Source organism: Egretta garzetta, unplaced genomic scaffold (assembly GCF_000687185.1).
Source record: "Egretta garzetta isolate BGI_Z169 unplaced genomic scaffold, ASM68718v1 scaffold256, whole genome shotgun sequence".
NCBI lineage: Eukaryota > Metazoa > Chordata > Aves > Pelecaniformes > Ardeidae > Egretta > Egretta garzetta.
In genome coordinates this window covers 3,447,993-3,472,978 of record NW_009260073.1, presented here as the reverse complement: position 1 = coordinate 3,472,978, position 24,986 = coordinate 3,447,993, and the positions used below count along the sequence as shown (strand labels likewise).

General features: G+C 38.3%; 1 protein-coding gene across 1 annotated transcript in view; it reads left to right on the top strand.

The window, feature by feature from the left end:
* Window positions 1-23,739, top strand: part of NWD2 (NACHT and WD repeat domain containing 2) — a 104,212-nt gene extending 80,473 nt beyond the window's left edge. The window contains 4 exon segments of the mRNA XM_009641301.2: window positions 15,183-15,386; window positions 17,192-17,336; window positions 17,642-18,231; window positions 19,804-23,739. Of these exon segments, the coding sequence (XP_009639596.2) occupies window positions 15,183-15,386; window positions 17,192-17,336; window positions 17,642-18,231; window positions 19,804-23,739 (4,875 nt within the window).
* The last annotated feature ends 1,247 nt before the right edge of the window (window positions 23,740-24,986 follow it).

Sequence of the window (24,986 nt, the reverse complement as noted above, 5' to 3'; positions counted from 1 at the left end):
AATTACCCTGAAATTGAAGATGAAATATGGGAAATTGAGGAGTGAAATGTTTTTTACATCTCTGGATCTTTTTGTTCCTCCAGCACAATGCATGCTTTAATCATTCTGTGAAGTACACTGCTACTTGGTTCTCTTTGCTTAGTACAAATGGCTGATAATTAATTCTGAGTGCATTCCAGCTCAGAGAAAATTCCAAATTATATTACTCCAGCTCTGCGGCATCTCCTCAACTCCCATTTCAGTTCTGGTGATACTTTAGGGTTTATTCCTAATGTGAAATCCAAATATATACAGGTTCTGGAACACCTGAGTTTTGTATTTTGCTTTTGCTCTCCTGGGAAAATTGCGACACATTTTAAGTTAGGGAGACTAAAGTCAGTCAGATGCATCTATAGTAAAACAGCCGGTTTAGGGGGAATGCTAACCATCCAGTGCTCTTTGGGAATTCAGCAGAAGTTACACATGCTTGGTACATACCAGAATTTAATTTTCCTCAAGGAGGCAGCTCTATATATAGTTTTTAAGTGAATGAGGAAAAATAGCTGGAACCAGATGTGTCACAACAGCCCACCTCTCCCAGTAAGGTATATTTCAAGAAACAAATACCAAACTATGAATTTTTTTCTCACTCCTCATCTGATTAAAAACCCATCCAAATAAGAACTCCCTCTAACATAAGTGGGTTTGGGGTCATAGGACTTGTGGGCATTAATCTTAAGAGAAGTATATGTCTGCGGACACTAATCCTGTTTCAGATGGACTTGGCCAACAGGAAAGATTTTTCTTTGAATGTCAAAGTAGAGCTTTGTATATTTTTTAAAAACTTTCAAAATAGTAAAAGTGATTAAATTTTAAAGACGTAGTGTGCAAATTTCCCCTCAGCAAGGCTTGGTCTTCTTTCACAGCCTCCAGACTAACAGGCAAAGGGTGTATATCCCTTTCCATGTTGTCTCTGAGCAACACACATACACACAGAGTGGAATCAAGCATGGGGTGATATTATATGATTAAGCTATTGTGAGTTCCTTGATCTGCTTTAGAGCTAGCAATATATTTTCCTGTGAATCATCTCTGATTCTCTAAATCTAAAATCCAGGGTCTAAAAATGCTTACCCATTTTTTAAACATATCCCATTGAAACTAGCTATGAGATTCATCAGGCAGTTTTTCCATGGAACTTAGAAACTGCATGGTTTTTGATGTAGTCTTAAAATAGCTTGCATTTTCAGCCTACAGTCAGAAGACTGTACATATATTCTGCTAAGTCACTGTATTTCTTTTTCTTGGCATAAATAGAATTTTTGGTGATGCCCTCCAGAAAGGTTCAGTGTTATATTTAATATAAAAGACCATATTTCAGTACTTAAAGGGGGCTTATAAGAAAGATGGGGACAAGCTTTTTAGTACGGCCTGTTGTGATAGGACAAGGGGTAATGGTTTTAAACTAAAAAAGGGTAGATTTAGACTAGATATAAGGAAGAAGTTTTTTACAAGGAGGGTGGTGAAACAGTGGAACAAGTTGCCCAGAGAGGTGGTAGGTGCCCCATCCCTGGAAACCATCAAGGTCTGGTTGGACGGGGCTCTGAGCAACCTGATTTAGTTGAAGATGTCCCTGCTCATTGCAGGGGCTTTGGACTAGATGAGCTTTAAAGGTCCCTTCCAACCCAAACTATTCTATGAGTCTATGAGTCTATATTAGTGAGAACAAGATTAGGATGAACTCAAATTTCCATTATTCCTATGTATAACGTGTAGAGGAAGAAATAGGCTGCATGAGATTTATTTTCTCTTGACTCTCAAGAACTTACCAAACCATCTTCTGAGGTAGTATTGCAATGCTGGAAATCCTAAAACTTGCAATTCTATTTCTGTGTAAAGAAAGAGCATACTTTACAGTATTTAGCAGGCAGTTGATAAGTTCAGGGAGCACTCTTAATGCTATTGCTTGCACCTAGGGTATATAGCTTCCCTTTTCTCAAATACAGAGATTCACTTCAGTGATCCTTTGGTTCTCCAATAACAGATCCAGAATCAAACACCTACCACTGAAGTAACTAGTTCACTTTTTGGCCTGATTATTGTTAATCCAGCTAGCAGTAGCTGTGTCTGGTTTTTAAGATAATCAGAGTGTATAATTTCACGGGATCCTTTTTTCTTCAGTAAAAGGTACTAATTTACAAAAGTAAAATAAGAGACCGTATTGGTGTTATTCACAGTGATAGTGGTATGCTTCCATACGGCATTGGCTCTTTTCTCTTAAATACTTTATTTCAGTGCAAGGTGCATCTTTGCAGTTACCGTTCTGTTAGCATGCCATGTAGCAGCTAATTATCATTTTCTTCTTTCTTGCATAACTGGAAAACCTCACAGAGTAACTTTTTATTCCATTCCACCTTGGAAAAATGAAGTGGAGAATACTTGCTTAGAATGCTATGGAGACTGCAATTATTATGAGTAAACTACATGTTCTTTTCTTGTTAACTATTTTGCATAGTATAGAAATTACTTTAATGCTTCAAACTGTTTAAAAATAATTTAGAATAGTGGTGCTACTCCTGGCTGGAAAAACAGCTCATCGCCTGGCCACATATGTTTGCAAAGCGTATACGCTGTCTCTTGGTTATGGCATTGTATGGCATAGGCAAGATAGTGTTTTTCTTGAGAGAAATGTCATGACATGATGTTCTTCCCTATATTCCATTTGTTTCCCATGGGGAATCACTACAGAATTTTTACTCATTTAGCTAATGACTTGACCTACTACCTGCAGTCAGTATTTAGTATTTAGTGCCTGTACACTTACCATTAATTTTAGGTCTGATTACCTTTTAGTTAAAAATTAGTGTTAGAAAAGGCATAAAGAAATCCCAATAGAAAGCTACGATAGGCAAGGTTTTATTTTAACCTATTCCATTCTTGAAGAAGCGTGGTAAGTGAAAGCTAAGAGGATTTATAAAGGTGGTTTTTTTCATCTATATTATAAATGGAAAACTAATATTGAGTAGTATTGAAGAATGATAATTTTTGAAATGTGGCAGTTCTGAAGTTGGCTTTATGAAAAGATGGATTTATATTTAATATAAATTAAATTATTGGGGTAAGCATTCTCATTGTAAAATTTAGTCATGTGAATTAACTGTAAAAATTGTTGACACACTGAATACTTTCAGTAATGCTGTTCTTTATCAGCTGCAATCTTTGTCAAATGTGTAAGGTGTGTGGTTTGTGAAGCCCAGGAAAGCTTTATTCTCTGTTATCACAGTGCTTGCTTTAGTCTTTTTCCTCCAGTTCAGCTTTCTTAAAGATCCCTTCCACATTTTTATTTCTCTCCTTAACCGTTATTACAGTTTAGATTATTAATTCCTTTCATAGGGATTACTTCCTTTCATCCTGCTACTGTCCTTTCTAGCCTCCTACAAATTTATAATATTTTAGTAAATCAGAAAACACGGTTCTTCCCCTCCAAGCATGCGTAAGGTAGGGAACATATGAAAATAATTTAAGAACATGCAGAAGGAAGTGAAAGTTCCACACCAGTCTTAAGTAAGTTTATGGGGCCAAACTATAGGAAAACTATACTGTTTCTATATGTGTCTCTTCTTGTGCAAGGAATTACCTAACAATTTCTTTTTGTCTTTGAAGGACTAGATTAATAAAGTTCAGAAAGTACCAGCCACCAACTGTCCTAAGTAACAAGCCCTGAAACCTATGCTATCTGGCTCGGAGAAAATAATGTTTCATTACAATTAGCACATGAAGGATACAGAAATCAAATAAAAGTAATCAAAATCCAGGAACTAGTCAAAATAAATAATATAGGCCATTCCACGTGTACTTGCAAAGTAGATTTGATGTTACATTGTGCTACTTGTTTTGCATACTGTGATAAACTCCAAATTCTGGGGGCTGTAGAGAGGTGGCATTATAATCTGCTAGAGCTAATGTCCCTTATACTAAAAAGTTGCCTTTGGGGGTTCATTTATTTTATATCCCTGCAAAACATGTTTATTAATGGTGTTTTAGGTGCTTCACCACACATTACACAGTCATGGGTCATATCAGGCTCAGGGGGACTGTATTATTCTCTGCAAATTGTGAAATAGTTTTCTTGACATTTAATTATAAAATTAGATTTTCATTTGTAGACTCAATGAATACCAATTTGTTTAGCTCTAATAAGAAGAGGAAAAAAACCCAGCAAAAATAAATTTGCAGTGTAATCTTATATCATGTTACAACTAGCTTCAGTTTTTCTGAAGTTGGGAGGGGTGTTAAAAACTCTGTTGTACCATCAGTTATCTCTGCCTCTGATAATGCCTATTAATTATCACTTTCTAATACCTTCATAGTGGCTATATATGTTACTGAGAAACGCAGCTTAATTATGTTACAGAAAAGCATAAATATGTAGGTCTATTTCAAATAAACCAATTTCCAGTTGGTCTATTTCCAATTTCCAATGTGTGTATGTGCTTACAGTAGGATTTGGATAGGTTTTGCAGTCCTAAAAACGCCTCCTCAGTTGCTGCAACTTTGGTGGTGACTAAAGACTAGATGCCTCTCTGTTAATCCCTTAGGTACCTAATTCATCTCTTCTTGCCATGCTCGACATTACCTTAACCTAAGCTCTTTGTCTCATCATTTATTACTTCAATACCATCCCAAAATAGGAATTTAGAAACTAAGCAGCCCTCCTGATAAACACTAGCAAGATCATATATCCCAGAAACCAAAGATATAGCCCCTTCTTCTTAGACGGTACATGGGTGCAGCATGAGGCAGCATACTTTCTTACATATGAAGCATACCAAAGCAGGCAGTAAGGACACAGGAGTCCAAGTTTTTAACTCCTGGGGTTGGTATCCAGAAGCCAGTGCCCTGTCCTCCCAGCTGACTACACTGGTAGGCTCAGAATGTCTTCTTCCTTTCTGGTTCCATGATGCCTATATCCCTGGATGCTCAGTAATGCACATTAAACAGCAACAGTAGGAGAAGCTTTTCTCCATTAGCCAGCCTTCACCTATGAGATGCCAGACAGGATTTCAAACCCTTTGACAGTTCCTCCTTGCTTGGATGGGTGTCATGATTATTTTACAGAGCAGGGGAGGTTACACCACTATGCCCTCCTCTAAAAGGCAAGATTGATCTTCTTGCTGTTTCCAGAAAAGGTAGGTAGGGTGGTGATTTCCACAAACAAGGTTATTGACTCCAGTCTGGCTGGGTGCTAAAGTCTTTTATTAAACCTGGCCCTTTTAGTTTGTTTTTCTACCCAGCTTCACTGTTATAAAGTGTTAGGGGGCCTGTTGGAGAGTTGACAGGACTGCAGTAGGAGTTACCTGCAAGGTCCTGAGCTTTATGTGAGAGGAAAAATGGACATGCCTGTCAGGAAATCTCCCACCCAATTTTTAAAAAAAGAGCGAACTGACAACGATACATTTGTTTGGAGGAGAATCAGAGTGAACGAGCAGCTCAAATCTATAGCCAGAGGTAGGCAAAATCTTCTCCAGTCCTTCCTCTACCCTACTGTTATTCACAGACCTCTCTCCTAATTTTATTCTTTTTGACTGATTTTTTCACCTGCACCCATGCTCAGGGAGATCAAAGACCCAGTAATGACAAACAGTGGAGGAAAAGGCAACAAAATGAACTAAACTGGTGCTTCATGAGCATGTAGAAGACAGGAGAAGGAGTGTGGAAGAAGACAACCACTGATACTGTCACAGACAGGAGAAAGGAGAGTTCTGATGAAGCAAAGGGTATCAGGAAAATAGGTCATGAATTTCTCCTGAGGAAGCACATTCACTCTACGTGATGGACTCTTAGCTCCTACCCACTATGTCCTGAGAAATTACTCATCATTGTTCATATCTCCCTACCACCAGGGAAAAGCTTCGAGATTTAAAAATATTGCACTGTGGGTGAGGTTCATAGTTGAGGGAATTGGTTCATTTACAGCTGGATTCAGCTGCTCTCTTTGTTTTTCTGAAAGAAAAGAAAAAAAAAATCAAAAGACTTCAGCACTTACACCTTCCCGTCCCAATTCCAATCAGTTTTCTTACAAGGTAGTTCAACAGCCCTTTTTTGTTTTTCATGGAACAACTGAAACAAATACCCATCTCATGTCTGAAATACCTTTAGCCCCCAGTGTAGTACTCAAGTGCCTCCAGGGAAAAAAGGAAGAGAGAAATTAGGGCATGGCTCTGTGAAACAACACACAGCAACATTTCTCAAGCAAGAAACATAAATGCATATTCAGGCAGGTGGAAAAAAAAATCTATTTCTCAGCACAGAAATGTCTTTATTACGCCTTCAGTTCTCTACTCACTTCAATAATTTAAATTAAAATTCTATTTCTTATTTTATGTTTTGTACAGTCAGCTGAAGTTCTAAATCTAAATCTATTTACCCATAAGCTTCAACCAAAGGACTGAGGTATGGACACTATTATTATCACCTAGGTATGGAGAAAAATCAAGCGAAAATGTTTGATACTGCTCTGTGGTATCATTTTTCCCTTAAAAACTAAACAGGAAAAATAGTGTAAAGCAACAATCCCATCCCTGCTGATACATAAATACAGAAGACCTTTTGTATATCAACACTCAAAATAGAAATGCTTATTTTGCAAGCTATCATTAGCCTCATTTTAAAATAGGCAATCTGAGGCAGTGGCAAAAGCATCAGGAAGTTACCAGTTTCCGTACTGAGATGAAGCAAAAGTGGAAAGAAGATTTTAGAGTTCTGCACCAGCTCTGATGTTCTGTCTGCTAAGTTGCAGACAGCTTACAACTGTCATCAGTAGAAGAAAAATGCTGTTCTGAAGGCACTTTGACCTGTACATCCTAGAAATCGCAGGTTTCAACTTTTTTGGCCTTTTTCATATTTTTGATTTCTAATGGAAGTATTTTTGGGAGACTTAATTCCAATGCAACATATCTTTTGTCCATTGATCACTACCATGAATAGGCAAGAAAAGCAGTCAAATGTATTTAATTGAAGAATATTCTCCCTGTGCATGTATCAGGATGCCCTCATGCTGCACCACATTGCAGCTAGAAGCAAAAAAAGGGAGTAGAAACAGTTATTTTCAAGACATCTCTTGGGCACCAGCTACTCTGGAACTCTAGCTTCCTAAAACTTGGTTTAGATGAAGTGCCTTATTACAGCTTTCTCCATCTTGGTTTCAGTTGTTCACTTCAGATTAGTTTAATGGCTTGGAGTTTACCGTAACAAGCAGTTAACATATAGATTCCACTGAGAATTTCTATTCATTCACATATTTTTCTTCTTACTGAAATCATTAGTGCATTGAAAATAAATTTAAGTAAATATACTTTTCTGGTTTCAGTTCAGATGATGATATCCTGACCATCCGAGATTTTAGAGACATGATTTACCTGTATATTTGGTTATGTCAGTTAAGCACACATTTCTGCAGACCAGTAGAGTAAATACACCTACATGTTACAAATTCTGTGTGCCTTCCCTGACTTGAACGTGCCACCTAGGCAGGTTTGCACAAGCAAATGCACGGTCTTAGCACATCCAAATTCAATATAAAAGACAGGACATAGAATGTAGCCAGTATACATATAAAAAGTAAGGTTTGAAAACAGCAGAACATTTCTTGTAGTCATGCTGAAGTTGAAGTCTGACTTCAATTCAAACACGCGTATATATCAATTGAATGAAATCGATGGGTACTAGCATCTGATTGTAAGTATGCTTTTTAGACAAAACGTAAGAATTTTGAGGTATTTTAAAACTGAAGTTGAACAGATATGTCAATCCTTCACTTGTATTTTTCTTTGTGTGTCTTTTTTGTCTATAGCAGTCTGATCTATTACTGAATAACATACCTTTTATCAGCTAATAGATGTATTAACATCACAGTAAGCAGTAGTACAAAAAACAATTTCTCTGAGTAAAATGGCTATTTGACAGAAATGTATGGCTTTAAAGAGGAAAAAAGTTTTTATTTCAAAAGAAAGATTTAACTACAAGAGGAAGGAAGCCTAGAAGCACAGGCTGAGGAAGCAGGGAGTTAGATCTCTTAAGTGTAGGATTCACAGAAGGCAGTGAAGAGCAAGTGACCACAGGAGAGACAGAGATCCAGAGGACTGATTTTGTAGCCCTTGATTGGAGCGCTCATACAAACTGTGGGAAGATAAGGTTCATGTTCCTGCTACAATTAATATTCAGTTACTTATACAAAGCTAAGCGATTTCATACACAGAGAGAAGCTGCGCTACCAGGAGCTTTGACTCACCACACACATCATCACTGATGTCCAGAAGCCTGACGAGTAGGGTACATACTTGGTGACTACAGACTTGTCCTTCTTCCCGTTCAGGAGAGATCTTGAAACATGCCTCTGGCTCCACGGGTGAGCTCCCTTATTACCTGCCTTGCTCTAGATTATGACCCACTAGCTACGTGCTCCTCACTGGTTTTCTACCCAAGACCTCTTGCTGAGGTGTGGCATGAGTTTCTACCAGACTGCAGTCCCCGGTTCCCTTGAAGATAGTAGGACATCTCTGGGACATCAGGGGGAGCAGCATTTCCCAGCCCTCAACAACATATGAACAACATAACATCCCAAGGCATTTTAACAGCACTTAAGTCCCTACAAATCAAGCAGCTGCTGAAGAACCACATGGTGCATCTCAGTGGCACCTGAAGGCTGATGCTGGGTGCCTGCAGGCAATTTTCAGCCCAGGGCATGGAGCATTCACTGCATCTTCAGTAATGTGACATACTCTTTTTCTCCTTAATGGAGCTGTTCTACTTTGAATAAGTGATCTCAGTTTAAGCTTACATTAATTTAGCAGGCTGAAATGTGAGTCACTCAAGACCTAATTCATGAGCGGGCAAGGCTTTCCTCCTTTAGTAGTGAGCAGTTTCTGTAAGGACAGGGCTGAGAATTAGGAACAACAACTTCCACTACCCAGTTATAGGTAACCACTGCATACCTGTCACAGCTCTGAATCCCTGCCCAAGTTTAATTCCCCACATACTTCCTGTGCTGAACAGGGACAATAATATTCCCTAATCCCTCATGGATCTTGCAAAACCAAATTAAGAAGTGCTTAGATCTAGACACACAGAGGTATCTTAGGTCAAAAAAATTAATAGTGGTTAAATTTAATTCCTTCAAAGATGATTTCCTGAATGCTAATCCTTCAGAAAGTTGGCAATCCAGGACTGCTTTGAGAAGAGGCAGGGGACATATGTATGCACTGCAGTGTGACATGGAACTTCACAGGCCAAGAATTAGAAGTGGTAGAACTGATCCCATGAAGCCCAGCAAAAGATCGTTGGATCAGATCATTCACCAGCTACAAAACTGTATTTTCAATTAATCTGAAGCTTTCTGTGTTGGCAAAACAGCAAAAAAATTGTTGCTTTTAAGTTGACAAGTATCTGAAATCACTTCACAAAACATTACAAGTCTGACTTTTCAGATGACTCGGTTTGCAGATGTTAACATATAATGTTAAAAAAAAAATTAATGTAACTAATCAGTAATTAGTATAACTCGCTGTTATTTGACAGCTTGTTTTTATTAAAATTACTACTAAATATCTTAGTTGGAATTAAATATATCTAAAATTTCAACTTGTTCTATATTAATAAAAGGTAAATATAAATATATTATATTTTTTTATAGGTAAATATAAATAAAATAAAAAATAAAAGAACATTTTAGTGATGATGTCTGAACTAATTACATGAGATGCACTATGAATCCATCATATCAAGATCAAATCCAAACCTGGTTAGTTTCCTCCTTTTGGTCATTGTTGTAACTTTGCCTATAATTTTAGTATCTTTCCACACCAAGAAGATCAGAGGGAAAAATATTTCCCATCTGGATCTAAACAGTAATTTTTTAAGCTTCATATAATAGTAACTTCAGCCTCAGGCTCAACAAAGCTAGCAAGACTACTGCTGAGGTTGCTCCGTGTTAATTCTATAAAGTTTCATTAGATACAAATGGTAGCTGAGGGGTTTATACATGTTTGCCAGCCTGGTAGCTTTAAACAGTTCAATCACCTTCAATCTAATGAATCTTTAATTTGTCGTTTTGCTATTAAAGGAAAATGACTCTTCAGGTGGGAGGTCGGGATTCACAAGTCTGCATATAAAATGGTGTCTTGGTACTGAACATACTGTAAACATTACTGTTCCCTTTAAAAATAATTTCCTATAATAATCATCAAGATTCTACAATGTTGTTATCATAAATTGAAGTTTTAGGTTATTACTGTAGAGTACTGTGATATTTTTCATAAAGGTCTGAAATAACAGTATTCTTATTTGCAGACTTAGTATGAAACAACATGGAGATTGTGAGAAATTATATTTTCTTTCAATTCTGTTGCTTCATTTTTCTATGAAGAAATTTGCATTTAATTGAATGTATAGGAAACATGGAGAAGGGGCAGATATTTCCAGAGGCTGCTGCAAGCCTCTGGCATGCATGCAGTTCAGACACTGAAGCCCTTGGAGGAAAAGTGCAAATTCAGAGCTTCTCATTTATGCCTCTAAAGGTGAGAGTGGTTTTGTGATACCCTGATAGATGACACTTATAAAGCCGAATAGAAATTTAACCGTAACACCGCCAAAAGAGTGGAGGGGAGGTGGCTATTCCCTGGTACCAGCCAGAAGGAGATACTTCCAAGCCTCGCCTCTGTGTTTAAACATGGGAAGATGTAGTTTTCACAGCCTGTGCATGCAAATGCACCCATCCTAAGGCTGTCATGTAGCCTTATGAGCAAACAGTTTATTAAAATTCCAGCAAAAACGGATAGTCTGTTTATAGTCCTTAGTTTTGGGGTTTTTTTTTACTAGTGACCACTGTTAATGGAAAAGATGCAGTGCATCTGGAGGAAGGTGTGTTTAGGTGAAGAACTCTTCTCCAGGAACCTGGTGTGTTTATGTGACATACCCAGCATTTGAGCATCAGTCTTTCAGTAGCAAACAGCTGCATTTACTCAGCATGCCTCCTACTTCCAGCACTGTGATACCGCAGTCCTTTAGAAAAAAAGTGTCAGTTACTTTTGTTCTCTCCAGAAAAATGAAAAGAAGTTGTGTTTCAATACCTCAGTTAAATGGCCAGTGAAACTGGACTGTAGATTGAGGCTAGTCTGGAGTTACCAGAAAGCACATGAATGACTCCATGAAGAACTTGCTACCACATAGATTTATTTTTTTTTAAATGGCTACGCAGAGTCAGGTGCTAATACCAGAACCTTTTACTAGTGACCACTGTTAATGGAAAAGATGCATGTGCATCTGGAGGAATACAGCTAACTTCTGTTGGGGCACTAAGAGGAACACAGGTGCAGTGCAGTGTCTGGAATTGCCCTGCTCTAAATGATAAACCTGCTCAGCACAGTATTTATGATTTGCTGGTTCTACTTGTGTAATCAATTCCTTTCTTCATTCCAGTGCTGTTCTTTTTATTCCCTATCCTGTTCCTATTTCCATTTCTCTTTGTTTACTTGTCAGTTCTACTGTATTAGAACATCAAGACATTAACTCATTTAATTGCCTTTCTACATAGACATATTCACCAAGTAGGTGCGACAGGTGTCCTCAGAATCTCTTCAGCTGCAAGTCTGGGCTAAAACATGGAGTCCTTGCTCCCTCTCAGCAGTATTCCTGAGTTAAACACAGCGAAGTTCCAGAGGTGTGCTCTGAACCTGGCCAACTCATCCAGCTTGTATGAAGAACTTCCAACACAATCTCTGCAATAATTTTCGCTGTGCAGTCGGCACAGTTACAGAAGACTGGTCTGTCTGTGCTGCCTGCTGTTCCCTGAACAGTTCTCAGGCTAAAAATATGTGGCAGTGGGGTGCTGGCATGTCCTCTGCAGCTTCCTTTTTGCCATGGTCCACTTCTTAAGTTCTAAAACTAAATTTTTTAACACATTTAGATCCTTACATGATGTTCAATTGGTGTGTTCCTTTCCTGGTACAGCTGTTGGCTTCAGGCTCTCCTAAACGCTAGATGTCAATGATAACCAGCCAGTTTTCACCTTGCGGTGCAACGTATATTCACTCAGACTTCTCTTTCCTCCACAATTCCTTTACTTCCTAGCACTATGCATGTGTCATCTGCTAAGATTAATCTTAAAATTTTTCCATAAACCACAACCAAACAAGAAGAGGAGAAATACCTCAAAGCAAAATGATACAAGGCTTATTTTGTTGTTTATTAAGCTGAATGGGTGCTCACTGCCATCATCCCAAATGGAGGACACTTTTTTGTCTGTGTGATTCCTCTTCTATGTATGTCTGTTCTTCCCTGAACTAATGCTAGACTTCTTGCAAAATATTAGCAATGCCATCTATAGCACCAAGGTACACCATGATAAATATGTGTCCTCTACTGTTTAACATTTGATTTAAAAATAACGTGAAGGCTTTCAAATAGTATTTGCATAGGCCTCCATTTTAAAAGCTCATGATACAGTCAACCACAGTGATTCTAGTATTCTGATCACATCAAAGTTCCTTTTTATTGTGTTTTGCTCTAGTAGCCAAGTGGATGATCCCAGAACAGAATTATTTACATAATATCTGTTGCAATGACAGATAAGATACAAGAAAAAACATCCATCTTTTCATTTTGAAGTACTGCCTTTTGTTATTTACCTATAGTACAGTGGAGAGAGAACAGCACAAACTGTACCAGAGAAGCAGAAATGTACACAGAATAATTCCAAAACAAATTTAGCTGATTAAATGCAGTACATTAAAACCAGACATTTTGATGTTGACAATTTAGTATTCTTAATGAAGGGTCCAGCTATTGATCTTTGCTTGGGCACCTGTCTATTGAATACACTGGACTTAAATTCAGAAAAAGTGTAGCCTAATGAATTTCAAGTAATAATTGCTTTACAAGGTAATTGCAAAATTTGCATAGCAAAGCTCCTCTGAGAGAAATTTATGAGTTTTCTACATCAAACTGAATGTGCAAAGGCTTGCAGTTCAGCATGATACGAGTTATTAACCTCACTTGAATAAAGAAGGAAAATAATATTACATTTTGTTTAACCTCTGCAGCTTCAGAATTCCAAAATTATAGTGCTCTATGAATAGAACAGAGCAGTAAAAACTTAGAAATTTTCCCCACTTATCTCATTATGTGACGCAACAAAGCACACTCTATGAGGGGAACTACTAGTTAGAATAATCATACAGAAAAAATAAATTTATGTAATAAAAATACTGGATCATTTCATTAAAGTTATTATTATTTAATTCTAGTTACCGAACACATTTGTTCCCTTCTCCTGACTCCTTGATGTGCACCCTGAATGAAGCTACTGTGGGATACTAACGGGCAGCCAGGCCAACCCATCTTTCCCCTAATGCCTCTCCATTGGAGCAGCTTGTTGAAGGACCCAGCAGCCAATGCTGGGACTTATCAGAGACCCAAACCTGGACTATATGAACTATCACAACCCCTACGTTCCTTCATTTCTCCTGAGCTGCGGACAGACATTGATTTGTTCCTGTCCACCAGCCCTTTATCACTACTCCTCTGTTGGAGGATGCCAACCACTCGCCATCAGAGCCAGAGCTGTAGTTCCCGTGAGTTCTTCCTAATCTGCTCCAGGCAAAAATCAGCCAGGTTAGTTTACACAGTGTGAACTGTGGTCTGAGCTAACTGAGGTGGTTTTGCCTGAAAGAGGTTAAGCAGTGTTCACATTGCGCCGCCCTGATGTCCCTGCTCTGAGGCTACAGCATCCTGTATGATGAGCTGCTTGAGTACCTTCTGCCAATACAATTGGCTTCAGAAGCGGGGTCTGCAGCTTCATACTTTTATAATCAGTGAAGCAGGCTTCATCATCATCAGTTATTGATTTTCAGGGTTTAGTTACAGCTGGAAAAGTTTAAAACAGCTTCTCATTATGATGAGTGATTTAAAAATAATGAATATTTAGATTTGTATTATTTACAAACAAGGTCATTTACATTTTTAGGGTACTACTGTATTTGCATTAGCATTACTTTACTAAGAGATCTTTCTGATTCAAATCAAGATGCTGAAACTGTTGGTTCCTCTCCACATTAAGTACTCCTCCTCATTAGCTCAAAATCTTTACTGAATACATTTAAATGAGGAAAGAAATAAAAAATCCTACTTTAAAGGAAGTGAGAGTTCTCACTGACTTCTGTGGACCAAGATTTGAATGCAGAATTAAGCTGATGATCACAAATTTGAAAAATTTTGTCCAAAAAAATGCAGGAATGTCCTATAAAGTTTTTCCCAGTCCCTTTTTTATAAAATATTTATGGTCATCAAACTATGGAAATAAATTCAAAAAAATGTATTGAGAGCATCGCAACCAATATTTTAATCCTCGGTTTTGAAGGTGAAAAATATCCCATGCCACAGTTTAAGAACTGACTTCCACAACACTTTGCCTCTATATCAAATATGTGCATTTAAGTACTAAAATTTCTATTTCTGTTAGGTATTTGATCAAAACTGTTTTCCCTTGCGCCACCATTCATGCAGTGGACAGCTACTGGGGCAAAGACATTGAACGTTTTCGTAACAAGGGAATATGAGGCAGCAAAGCAGCTTGTGGTTCTGTGACATTGATCCTTGGTATTGCTGGTATAAGCCACATTTTTAATAGTACCAATGAGCTGTATATAACATCATGTGAATTTTCATCAAACAGAACATCAAATCTTCTGTTCCATTACTGTGGAAACTAAGAATAAAGCCAAGAGGTACAGAAACCAGAGATGCATGCTTATCCTGTGTCCAGAGAAAAGGATTCCACATTTGCATTTGCATGTGAGATTAATGCCAACCTGTGACTAATGGGAATCAATAACATATGAGTCAATACTATACTAAGAAAGAATGTTGGCTATTTTTTTAATTTCTTCTTTTGAATGCTTTTGTATTGCCAGTTAATACTAAGAAAGACAGTGCATCTACTTGAAATTTTACCAAGTCATCACAGTAGGATGCAGCTCAGCACAGTACCCTCAACAGTAATTCACCTTACTCTGTATCTGTTTCCCTTCCTAGTAATTTCAAATTCATTAAACTATTACCACACTGATTTTTATGAAATTCAGATCATGAGGAGAGTTTTGCCTAACTAAAAAGAAAAATTTAATCCCTACTTCCCTGCAAATACACAGGGCCTATTGGGAGAGAAGTATGGGAACATCCGAATACCAGGGGAAGTTGAGTCAGCAGAATTTGAAATGATCCTGGATGCTGCTGTGGAGGCCAAGCTAGAGACAAGGATTTTAGAAGAGTGGTACTGCAGGGATGAGAATGCGGTGCCACCAGCGTATTACCTCAGACCAAAATCTGAAATGCTGAAGAACTACCAGAATACGGTAAGTCATAGTCACCTCCTCACAAAATTCTTCTCTTATCAGTTACAGTGGTGGGCAGTCCCCAGAGCCAGGCACTTGCTGCTGTCTCTGAGTTAGCTTCTACAGCCCTCTCCACACCTGATCAACTGGTGCTATGATGCTCTTTTCCCATACATGGTGAAGGGAGCAGCTGTGAAACACCAAGGAACATGACAGGTCATGACTCCTGCGTTGATGCGCTCTCTGATAACAGCTAGAGCAAGTAGGTTGTAGTCATTCATGATCTGTTGGGGCTACTGGGACAGTTGTACAGATTTTTCTTCCCTTCCCTGATATTGGAACAGCGAGAGCTTAGGCTCTGCTGCCCTGGTATTGTGCTTTTGCTAGATTTCAGTGAACAAGATTTGCAGAGGAAATACACATTTTCCCTTCCATCCCCATACAAGAAAGCTCTTTTTAACAAACGAGTGCTTACTGCTGTCCCAAGTCAGATCTCATCCTTAACTGTATTCTGTTAATTATCTGTTAGTTATAATTTTTAAAACGTATTTTTAAAACATTTTAATTGATGACAATAAAAACTGTATTATTACCCAGGGCTCAGTCCTACCCTCCTACACATCTTGGATATACCCAAGGACAGATTCAGTGTCAAAAAATGTCACTTCATTTTGAGTGCATACTGTATTACACAAGAAAATGAAATTAAACCATTATACTGCATTCACTTATTGTGTAACAGAATGTTGTCTCTGTTGCATGAAAAAACATTGAAAACATGAAAAACATAGACACAGAAAGAATTTTAATGAGTTGACATCAGTATAATGTGGCTAATTCTGAAGTATTGATCACAAGGGAGAAAGCAAGTTTTGTAACGTTGCATTGTTTTGCTAATGCCCACAGTATCACTTTGAATAAATCTTGGGGGTTTTGTTATTAAAACTTTGTACCTTTCCTCAAGCTACTGATACACAGGAGTAAGTAAAAAGATGTTCATAACTTAAAGCTAATATAGAGTTATATCTCATAAACTTACAGAAAGTAATAAAAGATACACAGCTCTGAACGTGTCAAGAAAAGAGTTGCTAGGAAGCTTATCCTGGAGGCTGTTCTTTTTCCTACTACACCCTCCAGGAAAACTGGAGACCCCTTAAATACTTCACCTGCAGTAAGTAATGCAGCAGTGACTACTAGCTGCTTTAGAGAAACCTCCATCGTGGCATCCGCGAGATACCATCTGAAAGGATTAGTGGATTTATATTCACTATAGTCCCTCTCTGATGACAGTAAGATTACTGTTACTATAGCAATGAATGAAAGAAAGTAATGTCAGATATAATCCCTTATTTTTCAAATATGGTAGCTAGCATGAGGTGCTTAATTAGAGGTACCAGGAACCTCATTTACACTTTTGAGATCCAAATTTAAATTATTATTATTATTATTATTATTATTATTACTTCTCATTAAACAAGCAATAATTTTAGCAGTATTACTGTTGCTTTATTATCATTATTTCAGGCTTGGCATTCAAAACCCACTTTCTATAAAGGTGTTACTGGTCTTATACTTGAAAAATATTGCATTAGCTGCCTACAGTAGCAATTAAGAAAATACTCGAAAGTAGCTAATTTTTATAATTCTAAAATGGAATACATAATGATTATCTGCAGTATAAAAAGTTGAACTCTTATTTATTTCTTTTTAGTGTATGTGTTTCTCTGTTACCATGTTATTTATGACCTTGAATATTAGACTTTTACTTTCTGAAGTTGTAGATGTGTGTATTACAGCTACTCTTTAACTATGGATATTTTTAAAAGATGGAATCTTCCTCAAACTCTATGAATGAGAACAAATGGCAAGATATATCAGAAGAGATTAAGAAGATTTTTAAGACTGCTGTGAAATTGCTCTTTGAGAAAGGAAAAATGAAACACAGCCAAGCAAAGAGATATCTTTCCTCTGGTAAAGTTCAGACTAACTATTTCTATGTATTCATTTATTATCTTTTCTATCAACCTTTCCACAACATGAAAATATATTTCTGTTGGCATTTCTCATATAATTGAAGAGAAAAAAAAAGGTTCATTGTGCTTGCTTGAGACCAAAACCCATACAAAAGCACACAGCGATTTTTCTGTGCTTTTTCTGGTTTTTAACAGAAAACAGATGCAGTCATTTAAGAGACTGCATGTTGAGTGTGGGGGATGTTCTTGAACTGTTTATAAGAAAAAGATAACAGAGACTCTGTGTTCTCTTTTCATCCTCAGCTATTGAAGATGAACTTGATTTTGCCTTGGGTAAACAAACACCAGCTTTCCTAAAGAAGTGTGTTTGCTACATTCGGAAAATTGCCAACATTGAGCGTTTTGTTAAAATTCCAGAGATGGGAAAATACATGGATGTAGTACATACAGCTGGCAAGTTTCTACGAGATCCTGAAGCCCATGAGAAACTGATCAAGCTCAGGGATGAGTTCATTCCTACCATCGTTGCATCGTCCAATCTGAGAGTGTACACGTCTGTCACTCACTGTGACATGAAACTGGGCTACTCCCAGGAAGTGGAGAACCATTACATCGAAGGACTTGGTAAACAGTTCTATGAAGACATGATTGATATAATCCAAGCAACAGTGCAGCAGAATTTTGACACCGAGACAGACTTGCTGTACGATGAAGTTCTTCAACACTCATCTCTATGTAAAACGTACTCCACTTTTTATGAGTATAGGTGTGAGGCGTTAAACATAGTTCACAAGTACGTTCTACCTAGCAAAATAGGACACATTAACCCTCTTATCATATATGGAGGACCATGCACAGGGAAGACTCTTTTATTAGCCGAAGTGGCGAAGAAGGTAAATAAATACATAATACCATGATGTTAGGAGCATTAGTATGTAAGGGCCAACTTAGTTTTCATTCTTCCTTTTGTCAGAAGATCTGGTATCAGCCCTCAATATATAAAATAAAAATAATAAAAAAATATATTCTGCATAGTATTTTACCCATATTCAGAAAAAGACTTACCTTTCAATAATAACATGTCTGTATCATGTGCTTAACCAAAAAATACTTTATCAGAGCTCTTAAAATCCTAACAGGAATCAATATATTTTTGAATTAACAACATGTATTTTAGAAGGATCTCTTTCCCCCTTGTTCCACTGAGGCCCTATGAATCTGGAACCATCTAAACATCATATGCTGGTTTTAGTCTTATTCACAAATACAACATGTATTTCCAAGTCATGCCAGCTTATGTTCTCATCAGAAATTATTCCAGAATTAGTCTGATACACTTGCTACAAATGTATCTGTAATAACCTGCAAAAATACCTGTACTCATTTATCTGACATATGCTGTTTAAGTCATTGAGCTGAGTACTACAGGGAGATGAGTGAAACACTTTGTGCAAGGCAGGACCAGATGCAGAAAAAGACCAAGCTGGCATCTCTTAAGCCTAATTCTCCAGCTGGGAGTCACAACTTTGAATTCTCTGCAGGGTGCTCAGAGAATTTAGCACAGTGGGCTAGGAAACAGCCATATCAGCCAGAAGGAAATGGAGAAGGGAACAATAATGTTTAAAATCCCATATCTTTCCCAAATGTGGCTTCCTATAGATTCGCATTAGTTGCTTATATGAAATTGGGATTTGCAACTCAAGATCTCATTTCAGGTCTGAGTACATAAGTTAACCTAGTGACTCTGGTTACACTTTTGTTTTAAAGTATTCTGTAATAACTTAAAGTGAGGTGAAGAGACTTAGCAAGAGAACTGAGTGTGTTAGCCTGCACAGACTGAGAGGAGTTAAAGCCACATACCTCACTTGCTTAGAGTATGCTAACCAAAAAAACAGCAAGGGATACTTTTTACCCCTTGCAGCAGTGTGTAAGACCAAAAGTCACAGGCACACCAAGACAGAGTATACTTCTGTGGTCCAGGAATTAAGGTAACCTGCTAGTAAAGGGTGATCTGTACTCTGTTCTCCAAAACTGTTAGGGCACGCATTTATACTCAGCTGGGAATCAATGTTAAACAAGTTTAGGTGGCAGGCTGGTCTGCCTGGCCAAGGATGACATTGCTTAGTGTCTAAGGAAGTTTATTAATAAGAGAATCTACCTACTGACTTTCAGAAGTGAGACACAGATTTTGCAAAGATTACCTTGAGATTTATGGACTGCATTCTACTCATGTCCCCTTAGACATAAGCCTTTTTGTGGATCTGGGCCTTAGTGTTTTGGGATATTATCTGTGCTAAACAAGAATGACATATGATATGAATTTCATTCAGGACACGTAAATCAAACCAGCCTTTCCATTCAACCAGTAATATTTGAAAATGTTTATTTATATATGGGCAATCACTATTTATAAACTGTTACTGTGCTTCATTTAGATATTAACTAAATTGTGCTCTATATTCTAGTCCTATTCCTGGTTGCAAGAAGAGATGGGACCAGATTCTGACCCTGTGGTAGTTATAAGATTTTTGGGATCAACTGAAGCAAGTACAGATCTGAAGAACATACTTCAAAGCATTTGTGAACAATTAGCAGTCAACTATCGCTGCCTGGTACAAAGTTATCCAAAAAAGATTCATGACCTTCGGGACTTGTTCATCAACCTCTTGAATGAGTCTTCGTTCCACAGGCCGCTGGTGATAATATTCGATGCCCTAGAACAGTTAACAGATAGTGATGATGGTAGGAAGCTCTGGTGGCTTCCCATTCACCTTCCCCGTTCAGTACGGATAATTTTGTCAACACTGCCAAACAAGCATGGGATCCTGCAAAAACTGAGGTGCCTTATTCATGAAGAAGACAACTACATTGAATTGACTGCAAGGGACAGAAAGATGTGTAGCCAAGTACTGAAACATCAGCTGCTGCGAGTTAAAAGAAAAGTAACATCAGGGCAACAAATCTACGTCAATGAAGCATTCTCCAAGTGCACACTACCTATGTTTGTGAACTTAACTTTCAGAGAGGTCAGGAACTGGAGATCTCACAAAGATGTGGATGAGTCCTCCCTCTGTGTCACAGTCCATGAAAGCATAGAGCAGTTGTTTTGGTCACTGGAAAACAAGTGTGGATCAAGACTATTGTCAAGAGCCCTTGGCTACATCACTATGTCCAAATCTGGTCTGAGTGAAATGGAACTCGAAGATATTTTAGCCCTTGACAATAGTGTTATGTATGAACTGAGTGAGAGTGTCAGAGAAAGTAACCCACTGAGAATTCCATATATATACATTGCAAGGCTTAAGGAGGGCTTACAGGGGTACTTGATAGAGCGACAGGTGAAAAATGTAACGCTGCTTCTTTGGGCAAACAGGCACTTGCAACTAATTGCCCAGAAATTGTACCTGCACAATGAAGAAGATTTACATGAAATGCACACAGTCATGGCAGAGTATTTCCTTGGTGTTTGGTCAGGTGGACGAAGAAAACCTTTTTACAGCAATGACCAATATCTAAATGGTTGTCCTGACCATGACAGTAGAGGCCTGAACGAGGATGAAAAGCACTGCATGGATCAGGCTGCTTTTGACAGGCAGGCACCTGATCAGCCATGGGTCTTTCAGTGTAATCCATTAGAGCCTGATATCTTTTTTATTAATCACAGAAAAATGACAGAGCTTATTCATCACTTGACAAGATGTGGAAGAACAGATGATCTTCTGTACGGAGTGATTATGAACTTCAGCTGGCTGTACACCATGATTAGAATAGGGCAGTTTGATAAAGCACTTTCTGACATAGAACTGGCTTACACCTACTCGCAAGAAAAGGAGCTGAAATTTCTGGCCAGTACCCTCCGCAGTATAAAGTTCAAAGTAGTAAAATACCCAGGTTCACTCTCGGCTGAATTGCAGCAGAGGCTTCTCCCAGTAGTAAGTTCACTGCCCAAACTCAGACATCTCCTTTTAGAATGTGACAAGGACGGACCCAAGTACTGCTCTATCGTCCCTTTGCATTCCTCCATGGATGTGACGTACAGCCCCGAGCGCCTGCCACTGTCATCCAGCTGCATGCACGTCACTGAGATTTTGCCTACTTTTAATCCCAGCACAGTTATTGCTGCTTTAGAAAATGGCTCCATCAGCACTTGGGATGTAGAGACCCGCCAGCTACTAAGGCAGATTACAACAGCGCCATCTGTTATCTTAGGGATGAAGCTTACTAGTGATGAAAAGTATCTTGTAGTGGCTACAACAAAAAACACTCTTTTGATATACGATAACATAAATTCCTGTCTTCTGTCTGAGGTGGAAATTAAGGGGTCAAAACATTGCGGAATTGGAGGGGGCTCCAGTTTTATAAATGGATTTACGTTATCAGTCAACCATGCGCTTGCTTGGCTGGAGGCCAGCAAAGACGTTACTGTAATAGATCTGCTTTACGGCTGGCCTCTCTATCACTTCCACTGCTGGTACGAAGTCACCTGTGTGCAGTGTTCTCCAGATGGAGTTTATGCATTCTGCGGACAGTATTTGAACACCGCGACCATTTTTCACTTGGGCAGCGGAGAGAAGCTGGCCACCGTGACCTCTGAATTTTCTGGTGGATTTGTGAAATTCCTTCTCATTCTGGACACAGCCCAAGAAATGGTGATGGTGGACAACGAGGGTAGCCTCTCTGTTTGGAATACAGAGGAAATCACGAATCCCCAGCTTACGGATGACTTTGACTGCAGGAGAGAAGACAGTGAAGTTGTCAGCATAGAGCTTTCTGAAGACCAAAGTGCAATTTTAATTTGTAAGGCTCTCAGTATTGAACTTCTTGACACTCGTGTGTGGAAGGTGGCTGAAAAGTTTAGAGCTAAACACAACGAGCGCTTTATATCTGCCGTGTTGTCCAAAAATGGCAACTGTATAATTGCTTCAATGGAAAATACCTCAGCCATTTTTGTTTGGAGACGAGATACAGGACAGTGTATGGCAAGCTTACAGGAAATCTCAGGAACTATAGTCAGGCTAATTAAATCAAATCATCATAACATGCTGCTATCCTTATCCACCAGTGGTGTCCTTTCTATTTGGGATATAGACATCATAACTGCTATGTCCAATATTGACAAATCTGGCAAGCCTATCCAGAGGCTGGTGTTGCCAGCCAGAGGTGAATTAATATACACGTTGGATGGATCAGATTCTGTCCATAAGTGGAACTTCAGCACTGGATTTATTGAAGCTGTGTTCAAGCATGAAGGTATTGTTGAAAACTGTGTGCTGACCTCTTCTGGAGACATAATGGTTACATCAGATGATAAATGCAGCCAGTACGTATGGCACACTGTTAGTGGTGAAAATATCTTTCGTATTAATGGACAAAAAATCTCAGAGCTAATGATTACCCATAATGATCAATTTGTAGTCTCTCTCTGTGAGCAAAATGCATCCAGAGTTTGGCGACTGGCTACAGGACATAGGGTTTGCAATATTTTAGTTGCCTTACAGAATGCATTTATAACAACTGCAAATACATTCGTAGTCGGAATGGCAAAGAATAAAGTGTTGGCAGTGAGTCTCTGGACAGGCAGTATAACCAAGAAGTTTTGCTGTGACGATGGTGCAAGCATTGTGGATATTAAGCTGATACCAGACTGCCCAGATATTATAGTATTTGTAACATCTACTGAAACTGTGAACATCTGGAGCCTAACAGAGGAAGTCATCTGCAGACGTGTACAACTGCCTACCAATTTCTTAAAAAATTTAGAAGACTTTGAAATATCCCCAAATGGGAAGCTAGGAATTATAACACGTGGTGATGAGAACATCAATGTGCTTGATTTATACAGTGGAAAACTTCGTGTGGTTCACGCTCCAGGTGTCATCTGGCGGCAGAGGCTGTCTCGGGATGGCCGCTATCTTGTGTACATCTGTTTTCGCAGTGAAGAAGATGATGACAATGGTGCAGTCTCCAGTTTAATAGTAATGAGGCTAGCAGATGGCAAAAACATCGGTGCCTGTTCTCTTTATAAAACTCCCACTTTTCTTGCGCTCTCACAGAGACATTTAAATATTATTATTGGATTTGATGATGGAAGTATAGGTACTTACACTGTAGTGGATCGAGTCGACGCTGCACTGAAAATCAAAATTGCTACTTCAAACAGCCGTCAGATTTTCAACAACACAACACAAGTGATTAGGCCAAAATGTCACAATTATAGCTTCAAAGTGACTGCAGACTGTATCTGGAGGGAATCAACGGAAGTATTTGCAAGGGATAGCCCCATTACAGTTACAGAGCCTGAGGTGAGTGAAGCAACACCAACCAAAAAACACAACTATTGCTATGAGAAAGTGTGCTCAGCCATAGATTGCAGAGGACACAGTTTTGCTGCTGACAACTGAGTGACTGTCTGGACTAGCTTATCTGAATAATAGTATACATGCATAGATTTGTCTTCTGAATTCACGTAAAAATCAGTGCATTTCTTGGGAGACAGACAGAAACAGCAGAGGGCAGACCAGCTGTTTTTTCCTCAACAAATATTCTTATATTTATGTAAACAAACAAACAAACAAAAAAAACCAACCATAAAGCAAATGGGCTGCAGGGTTTTTTAAATTTCGGAATACAAGGTTCAGTCCAGGATTTCACCAGGGCCTTGATTAAAAATTTCTAGCAATACTATCAAAATCGTTATGCTATTACAGAAGTTAGGTGATCTTATCTGGGATTGAGAAACTGTTTTAACAAGAACTAAAGCTCCACACAATCAGTGAGAAGAGTCAGACCACTATTTTATACACCAAGTCGCCTAGATGGGTCTATAGCTAACAGCCAACTTTATACCCACTTGCAAAAATGTGTTTTTCTGCTTGATGGTGCAATGACAAGATGTCACCTGCCAACCTGGAACACTTGATACATTCCATCATCATTTGAAAAATATCTACTTTTTTTTTTTTCAATTGGGATTAATCTTTGGGTTGAAAGGAGTAGGTACCAGTCAGCTGCAAACATGTCAACGTGTGAGCTGATAAGGTTGTTCACCTCAATGAATGGACTGAAAGATTATTTTTTTTTTTAATTGCATGCAGGGATTTCAGGTTTCTGTATTGTGATAAAAATGATAAAAACATAGGTCATAAAAGGAATATAGGGCTTGGGGGGTTATTTTTGGTTTGGGGAATTTTTTCGTCTTCACAGTGTATATTAGTACAGGTCGTAATGAAAACTTTTTTCAAAGAGAAAGGGCATTACAGATGAACAGTTAAACACATTAATTTCTTTTTGTTAAAAGGTTGCTATCCATTTTGTTGTAAGAAAGTCTAAATTATCTCCTATGTCCCCAAAGTAATCTTAATAGAACGTTGTCAGACATGCCATGTATTAATCTTGATAACATTTGCCTTACTGTCATTTCTGTTCTTTCCCATGACAAATACAGATCAGATGACCAAACACTCTGGGACTGCTTGTATATGTGCTCAGATGCTCCACTAAATGTAAAGGCTGTCCAAAGGTTCTTTACTGGTCCAATTTGTAATGGGTTTTTCTTACTTCCACATATTTAGAAGCTTCACTTTCTGCTTTAGAACTGTTCTGAGCCTTTTGTACAGTTTTACCAGTCTCAAGGCAGAAATTGTGAAAT